At 42.6% G+C, this 8,821-nt stretch overlaps 1 protein-coding gene and 1 long non-coding RNA gene across 4 annotated transcripts in view; one reads left to right on the top strand and one right to left on the bottom strand.

Annotated features, from left to right (window-relative positions):
• Positions 1 to 1,919: 1,919 nt before the first annotated feature.
• The window catches only part of KIF26B (kinesin family member 26B), a 361,542-nt gene continuing 354,640 nt past the window's right edge, over positions 1,920 to 8,821 (top strand). For 2 of the 3 annotated variants that reach the window (XM_058165246.1, XM_058165242.1), the window contains exons 1-2: positions 1,920 to 2,562; positions 3,257 to 3,658. In XM_058165246.1, coding sequence (XP_058021229.1) covers positions 2,500 to 2,562; positions 3,257 to 3,658 — 465 coding nt within the window. In that variant the 5' untranslated portion in view covers positions 1,920 to 2,499. Of the gene's footprint in view, positions 2,563 to 3,256; positions 3,659 to 3,682; positions 4,039 to 8,821 lie in introns of those variants that run through there. The other variant, XM_058165253.1, reaches the window with a different exon arrangement.
• LOC131189252 (uncharacterized) lies at positions 2,619 to 3,465 on the bottom strand. The gene is made up of 2 exons (XR_009152957.1): positions 3,329 to 3,465; positions 2,619 to 2,945 (listed from the first exon to the last, which is right to left on the bottom strand). It is a non-coding gene; the product is annotated as an uncharacterized LOC131189252 (long non-coding RNA).

Raw genomic sequence — 8,821 nt, 5'->3', positions numbered from 1 at the left:
TATACAGAATTGAAAACCATCATATTTTGCTAAGATTGCTCTATAAACTATTAGGCCACCATTTAATAAACCATGGATTTTGTTTGTCTGATACCTGTTCAAATATCCCCAAAGAAATTCCATTTTTTTCTACACGGAAAAATCAGCCTGATTCCCAATGAACTGATTCCTCAGAACTGCCTACCCAATAACATGGGATATCTACTGTAATACTAAGCATTTCAGTGCTGACACAGAAAATCTATGGCTCAAATTGTATCTGCTATGATCTCGCCAGCTTGCAAACCCTCTCTTAATCTACTTATAGGAAACGTGAGGGTCTTTTAGATATTTTGGATGTCAGCTTTCATTCATCTAACCCAGGGGTGTCAAACTGGGTTTGACCACAGGCCAGATGCGTCACGCACAGGCCACGCCCATCCCAGCTCCGTGAAGGGAAAAAAGGTTGCGATCTCATGTGATGGCAATGTGACACTGCGAGTTTGACACTAACCTAATGATCATTAGCAAGAGATTGGGAGCTACATCAAAAACATAAGGAATGTACCAGGTTGCCCATAAAACAATGAACAACTGAAACAATAGGCATGAAGTCCTTTGAAAATTAAAGTGATATAAATGCTAACCATTAATATTATAACAGGTGCCAGATGGAGCAATTTCAGATTATTTTCCATGTGGCCACTGGAATGCATAGGTGGGCCTAAAGGCTTTGATGACGTATGGAAAAAAATAAATGCACCACATATTTCACAACCTTAACAGGCAAGGTTAGGCTGGAAGCCAATTTATCATTCCCATTTACCCAAGGCTATTAGAATTCCATGCAGATTTGGTGGAGAAAATAAATTGAAAATATCAAGCTTTGTGTGGCTTCCGAATTTTCACACAATCTCTTTCTCTTTTTCATGATTGCACATAATGGAATGTGAATTTCACCCAAGGTCTACATAAGGGGAAAATTTGCATAGGCAGAAATGCTGTGTCTTGCAGGGCGTCCCTCCCTCTGTCTCTAGGCATATTTTCTTATCCATGGCTCTCTAATGTTCACACAGCCAAAATTATACTTGATTATAACCTGGATCCAGAACAAAGAAAATGCATTGCAAAATATTTGAAGATATCTTGGTTAGATGGGTTGCCTCCATCTGGATCCATTTGCCATCAAAATGGCCATTGGTTAACAAAATGGTTTTCCCCTTTTCTCCAGTTAAGAGATCGGGGTTATGAAAGGGTGGGGAGAGAGAAAGCTATGTAGGAACAATTTCAAAAATACTTTTTAACCAAATAAGGAATCTGCCTTAACTGAAGCAGCACATTCACCCAACTATGCAGCAATGCAATTGTCTTTTATAGTTGGGGGGGGGGGAAGCCTGTGGAAATTCTTCTTAGATCAGATGAGTAAAACAAAAGGGACAAACCCCCCTATTTAAGATTTTGCAAGTTTTCTCGGTAAGCATCTTTGTCTACTTCCAAAATAACACAGCATCCACTGGCCATATAAAAGGCAGCCTTGACAGGAGACTGTCACAGGTGTGTCAGTCGCTGCTGCCTACTTCTTCCACGCTTGCAGAACTCAAGACAGACCTACAATCTTATTCAAGAGAATATTAACTACGCACAACTGTTTTGATGGAGACAAGGACATCTCCTCGTCTTAAAGAGGGAGGCGTGCTATTTTTTTTTTAATGTTTTAAATCCCCAATGCCACTGAAGCGATGCCACAAATCAATTCACTCTCAGTCTAGGTCAAGCAACAGTAGCAAAGCCGCCTGCAATTACGCGCCGGCCCCGCTTGCCTCAGCCTTCAAAGCGAGCCGTTGAAGGCATTGCTTTGCAGCTCCTGCACGGCTTCAGGCGTGCCGCGTAGCTTAGCCAGTGCTTCCCCTTTTCCTTTACAAAAACTGTCAGGCAAAAACGGGCAGAAAGATATTGGCTGCAAGGAACTCGGAGGCTCCTCCCAGAGTCTGGATCCCGAGATTATTACAATTTTTTTTTTTTTGGACGATTTCTTCTAACTCCGTTGCAAAGGCTGGCGAAGGAAACAAGTTACCGCACTGCAAAATCGCGGAGCAGTCTCCGCTTGGAGGAACACCCAGCTCTCTCGCTCCTCTCGCCTTTCCTAAAAACCTACCTTGGATGGCAATGGTTATAGGGGGCCAACTGGCGGTTGGCGATCGGGAAGGGAAAATGCTGACCCTTTGGATTTCTGCGCAAAGAAAGCTAAACGAGATAGAAGACAATGAAGACGAAAACCGGATCTGAAGCAAAGACATTCTCGCGGACCCACGTTCTGGTGGTCTGAGGTTTGGTCCGGCTTTTTGGGCTCAAGGATTTTGGGGGAGAAAAAGGGGAACAGGGGAAAAGGAAAAAAGAAAGAAAGAAAGAAAGCACCTCTGCACAATTGATTTCAGCCGGTGTGAACCTTTTATTGGACTTGGGAGATTTCCCATTGGATATAAATTTTCAAGGCATTCTCCCGCGTGCACAAAGATCATCATGAATTCGGTGGCTGGGAATAAAGAAAGAATTGCAGTCACCACCCGAAACAGGAAATATGGGGTAAGTTAGTCCTCAGGTCAGGGCGCACAAGGATGCTTGAGAGATCTGTCTGTGGGGTGGTTTTTTGTGTGTTTTTTTTTACACAAAAGGGTAGCTCCGCAAGCGGATCTAAGCTGCCTGTTAAGCGGAATGTTTCCAATCAAGGTGCAGTTGGTATATATCAATCAGGCAGGTCTGCTCCGTCATCAGAAAATTGCGTGAAATAAATCTGGGCAGGTTGCCTTTTCTTGTAGCTGCAAGACTCCCGGTGCCTGTAGCGAACTTTTGCAGCCTCTTCCAGGTTCCATTTCATTGCTCAAGAGCCTCTTTTGGGTAGCGGGGTGGGTTTTTTCCCCGCACAATAACCTCGGATGCCTTTCCTCTAAGGGTAGCTACAGTCAGTCCTGACTCGGGCGAAGGAAGTAAAGGGTGGGGGGGAAAAAAGAGAAGAGAGTTATTATCACTCATCTGGGCTCCTTAGGGACGTGTATGTAGAGGACACCTCCCTTCCCATTTTCTCGTGGGGTGTGGGGGGGGAGAAATGGTCCCCAGGTCTCCTTGAGTGGCAATCAGAGAAGGGGAGAGATGGGGCGTTTTCTCCTGTTTGGGGCTATTGTGATTGCTAATCTCAATCCCGGGTCTGATTTCATCGAGAGATGCACTTGGCTGTCCGCTTTCCCCTCTTGACCTGCTCCTCCTTTCCTTTCCCGCTCAGGTGAACGACTCCTGCTCCCCCACCAAACCCGCGGCGCCCTTCTCGCCGGAAAGCTGGTACAGGAAAGCTTACGAGGAGTCCCGGTCCAGCAGCCGCCCCGCCCCAGAAGGAGCCGGCTCTGTGGTGGGCTCCTCCGGCACGCCTTCGCCCGGATCGGGAACCTCCTCGCCTGGCTCCTTCACCGGGTCCCCGGGTCCCGCTTCCCCGGGGATCGGCACCAGCTCTCCGGGCTCTTTAGGAGGCTCACCCGGCTTCGGCACCGGCTCGCCCGGTTCCGGCAGCGGAGGAGGCTCCTCCCCGGGCTCCGATCGCGGCGTGTGGTGTGAGAACTGCAACGCCCGCTTGGTGGAGCTGAAGAGACAGGCGCTCAAGCTGCTGATCCCGGGGCCCTACAGTCCCAAGGTGAGTGGAACGGGGACTGGGAGGGAGCCGGGGCCGCCGCCCTCACTTGGCTCGTCCCGTCTTGGGCTGCCTGAACTGGGAAGGAAGGGCCACCGCGAGAGGAGCCCTGGTCGCTCGTGTGCACGGCAGGGTGTGGGGGAAGTGGGAATGGAGTGGACCTCCTCGGTTTTGCAAGACCAGTCTTGGCCAAACTGACGCGCGGCCCAACTGGGTGGGAGTGCAAGTCTGGGCATTTCCGTGATCTTGGAAGATCTGAGAGAACCTGAGTTGATGACCCACGCCAGTTTCGAAGGACCATTAGTAGGATAGTGGACCCGCAGTCACTTAAGAATGTAGTCTTTGGAGCACAGGTGGTCGGTCCAAAGCTTGAAATGTTGGGCGTAAGTTTGCTTTTTCTTTATAAATATACTTTTAGGTTTAAGTGTGGATCCCAAAGATCAAGGGCAAGAAGAAGGATTGTGAGCTACAGGGACTCCAACAAAGGGAATTGTAATTCTACAGCGACCAGAAATCCATAGGTCTCAGAACGATAGTAGGATCCATAGGACCGAGAACGATAGTAGGCTTTGGTGGCTATGAATAACTCTTATCTATTGCATGCATAGGTGATTATTGTATGGGCCAAGAGGGAAAGAATTTGCCGGAAAAGCTGTCAATATGAATATCCCTGGACAAGTTACCATTTCTCACTGTTTTCTCTCTGAATGGAAACCACACTTTACAAGTTATGCTGATTTTTGGTCTCAATACTTAACAATGGAACCTTCCATTGGCAAGTCCTGCAGCTCCATCCATATTTGCAAGAGCTTCAGACTCAAACCTTCCCTTCTTAAATTTTGCCTATTTCAACAGTTGTGTTTAGTTATTTCCATAATCCTGACAGTATGAATGCTAATGGTAGCAGCTACAGTTAGATTTTTTAAAATCTGTATCAAACTTGCAGCCTGTGGGCCGGATGCATTATATGCTGATAATGTGCGAAGGGAAAAATGCGTGAAGGGGTAAAACGTCATGCTACGTGATGACCATGAGTTTCACACCCCTGATCTATATAAATCAAATGATAAAGGACTAAGTTTCATTGAGTCGTTGTCGTTTTGGGTGGAAATTATCTACTGAATGCATTTTACAATAACAAATCTAGATGTCAGGAAGAAAAATTCTAGACTGATCTTTTCCTCAACAAACTATCTTCATGTACAGCATTTTCTTGAATGGATATTAATAAGAGATCATTCCTGCAGTCTGGACTGATGCAACTGAAACATAGGCTTTACAACTTAATGACAAAGATCCATAGTTTACTATTTATTGGATTCATAGACACAGCATTTTACAATAACATGGCATAACAGCACTTGCAGAACAAAAAACATTGAACGTTTGTAAATTTTAAAATACAAAATACATATTTATTTGAAGCAGCATTTGAGATTTTGAAATGTGTAAATCTGCTTAAAAAGCATATACTTTTTTCAGTATATGGTTTAGTTCTATAGATAGTTTTGTACTTGCAAACATTCATTTAGTGACTGTTCAAAGTTATGACGAAACTGAAAAAAGTGACTTACAACCAGTTTTCACACTTAGAACCATTGCAGCATCCTCATGATCAGGTGATCAAAATTTGGGCACTTGGCAACTGGCATATAGTTATGACATTGCACTGTCCCGGGGTCATGTGATCACCATTTGTAACCTTTCCAATCAGCTTTTGATAAGCAAAATCAATGGAGAAAGCCAGATTTGCTTAACATTTGCGTGATTTGCTTAACAACCGTGAAAAAAAAGGTTGTAAAATGGGGCACAGCTCACTTAACTGCCTTGCTTAGCAATGGAAATTTTGGGCTCAATTGTGGTCATATGTCAAGGATAACTTGTCATGACAAAAATGCTTTGCAATGTGATCCTGTTCATGCCCACTCAGAAGTGTGTTCATTTGAGTTCAGTGGAGGACATTATTGTTCAATTGCTTTTGTGAATTGGAGGACATTTTTAAAGGATTGTGCTTCAGTAACTGCTACATTCTATTCTTGCAAGGCCATGCTTGTTTTGTCAGTGATAATACATAGCCACTGTCTTCTATTGACCTCTTTTCTATAGCCTTTAATTTTACCAGATATTGGGATCTTCTTCCTTGCTTCCCATTAGAAGCCTTAGCTTTGTTTTTAAAGCATTCCATGGACAAACTGGTTTTATAGAATAGAATAGAATTTTTTATTGGCCAAGTGTGATTGGACACACAAGGAATTTGTCTTGGTGCATATGCTTTCAGTGTACATAAAAGAAACGATACCTTCATCAAGGTACAACATTTACAACACAAATGATGGTCAATATATTAATATAAATCATAAGGATTACCAGCAACAAAGTTACAGTCATACAGTCATAAGTGGAAAGAGATTGGTGATGGGAACGATGAGAAGATTAATAGTAGTGCAGATTTAGTAAATAGTTTGACAGTGTTAAGGGAATTATTTGTTTAGCAGAGTGATGGCCTTCGGGAAAAAACTGTTCTTGTGTCTAGTTGTTCTGGTGTGCAGTGCTCTATAGCGTCGTTTTGAGGGTAGGAGTTGAAACAGTTTATATCTGAGGGATCTGTAAATATTCTAACTGGTTTTATATCGTCTATGTTCCATGATACTCATCCACAGTCCTTGGTGTTCTCAGCAATTTTTTCCATAATTCAAAGACATACATTTTATCTTCAGCTTTTAAAAAAATGTCCAGCTTTCTGAACTGTATTTTGCAAATGGGCTTGACAATGTGTACTTTTCTTGATATAATGATTGTACATTTTAATACTTTGTATATGTCTATCAAAGTCTTGCTTACGGGTAGCAGAATCTCTTTATTTCATGGCTGCCATCACCATTCCTATGAATTTTTCAATCTAGAAAAATAACGGGATTACAGACTTAAATTTTCTGTATGGTATATATCTGTTATGCAGGCTTCTTTTTAATTCATTTTACAGTTAATAATGATCATGATGGCCACTGAGAACATCATTTGCTCAGTTCAGCATTTTGCCAGTATAATTTCACACTTTAAAAACAATCTTAGTTTTATTCTGTATTTTAGTGTCCTATAATTTAGTTTAATGATGTTTCTGCCACAATGTCTTTTCTATAGCTACTGTATTTCTTTGTTGACACTGACATCATATTTTATCATAATTTCTAATGCAATTAGACAGCCTGACTTCGAAAGCATTTTGGGATTTGTTTTTAATTATGAAATGTAGGTTAAGAAGTTTGAAATTAAAAACAAAATTACCAGAGGTTAAGTTAAAGAGGATGGATTTTTGGATTAAAGTTAGAGTTGGAGTTAACCCAAGTTGCTCTCAATGCGGTGTTGATTGTGTAAGATGGGGAATTTGTCAGACCTAGTTTTCCAAAGCTAGTTCTTCCAAATATTTTGACACTGCAATTCTTGGATTTTTGAGCCAGCATCTGGAACACAGTAAGTTGGAGACGACTGAAGTACGAGCATAAATATCTGCAGTAAAGATGATCTCTGGGTTATGGGTAGTGAAAACAAACGTTGTCAGAAAGTCATAGCTTGTGTATACCATATTGTAACTGAAATACCTAACACTGATGGAAATTTAGAGCATTGGTGTATGTGGCAAATATAACATGCTTAGATGGATAACAAGGTCCTACTTTGTTCCTATCTGGAGAATTAATGCATGTTCATCTCATGGAATGTAGAACACAGGAGTAACAGCTCTCAGGTCATATCTTTCAACATATAATAATCCTTATAGCATTATGAGGATTATAACTTAAGTGTCACACAGCGGGGTTAATACTCGTCTTTTCCTAGCTCCTGCCCACCTAGTGGTTTGAAAGCATGCTAATGCGAGTAGATAAATAGGTACCACTTTGGTGGGAAGGAAACAGCACTCCACAACATCATGCTGGCCCCATGATTGCGGAAATGTCTTTGGACAGCCTTGGATAGTCCTTGAAACAGAGATGAGTGACATCCCCTATAGTCAGCAACATCTAGCATAGTAACATTTGCAGGGGCCCCTTTTCCTTTCCTTTATAGTATACCATTACTATATACTAGTGTTGGTGAACCTTTTCGGCACCGTGCCAAAACGGGAGCACGTGCACTTGGGAGTGCCAGAAACTGGAAGAGCAGTTTCCCGATGCGCATGTGTGCGCCGGGAAGCTCAGCTTCTGGTTTCCGGGACACACATGCATGCCAGTCACCTGGTCTTCTGGTTTCCAGAGCCCATGTGTGCTCGTAGACCAGCTGGCCAGCGTGCATGCATATGCTGGAAATGGGAAGCTCAGCTTCCCAGCACACACATGCATGCCAAGGAGCTGCTTTTCCGGTTTCCTGCGCTCACCCTGCATGAAGACCAGTTGGCCGGCACACATGTGCATGCTGGAAGCCAGAAGAACAACGGGCTGGTGTGCCTGGAGAGATAGCTCTGCATGCCAATTCCGGCACGTGTGTGATAGGTTCGCCACCACGGTTATATACTATATATGATTATATATATTGCAGTTCTAATTCCTTCCCTCCAGTTTGATCATATTACAAAGTCAGCAATTTCTTGCTTTTGAATGACTTCGCACAATCTTGATTTTTAGCAATTAGCTAAACTACACTGAATATAATAGAATACTATTTTGAAACTATTGTTTCATACAAACAATCATCAAATCCTCATTTAAGGGCAAGTGCTACACAACACAAGAAAATATTTATTATTATTTAGGTGAGAGATTTCTAATTGTCATTCCTTTATTATCTGGGACTATAAAGATGATAATAATTTAATGAGGACACAGAAACCCAGGGAATATATTGTTTCCTAGGATACATACACATGACAAATTTCATATATATCATTCAGAAACGTGTGATCAGTTATGCTACTGTACAGATGATAATGATTGTGCAAAACAAAGTCTTGGCATGCCTACTGTTGAGTGCACTTCTAGGGGAACAAGGAGCCAGTTCAGATGAAGATACGTGATACCCAGCTAAGACCAATAGAAGAGAATATTTGTAGTTCAGGGTTGAACTGTGGGGTCCTTGGTGCTCTCTGAGCTTGATTGTAAGAAAACAACCAAGCTCAAAGAACACCAAAGACCCCACACAGCTAAGAAAACGGTATTGCTATGAAACAAGCTT

The sequence above is a fragment of the Ahaetulla prasina genome, chromosome 1 (genome assembly GCF_028640845.1).
Source record: "Ahaetulla prasina isolate Xishuangbanna chromosome 1, ASM2864084v1, whole genome shotgun sequence".
In the NCBI taxonomy this organism is placed as follows: domain Eukaryota; kingdom Metazoa; phylum Chordata; class Lepidosauria; order Squamata; family Colubridae; genus Ahaetulla; species Ahaetulla prasina.
This window is presented reverse-complemented; position numbering and strand designations above follow the sequence as displayed.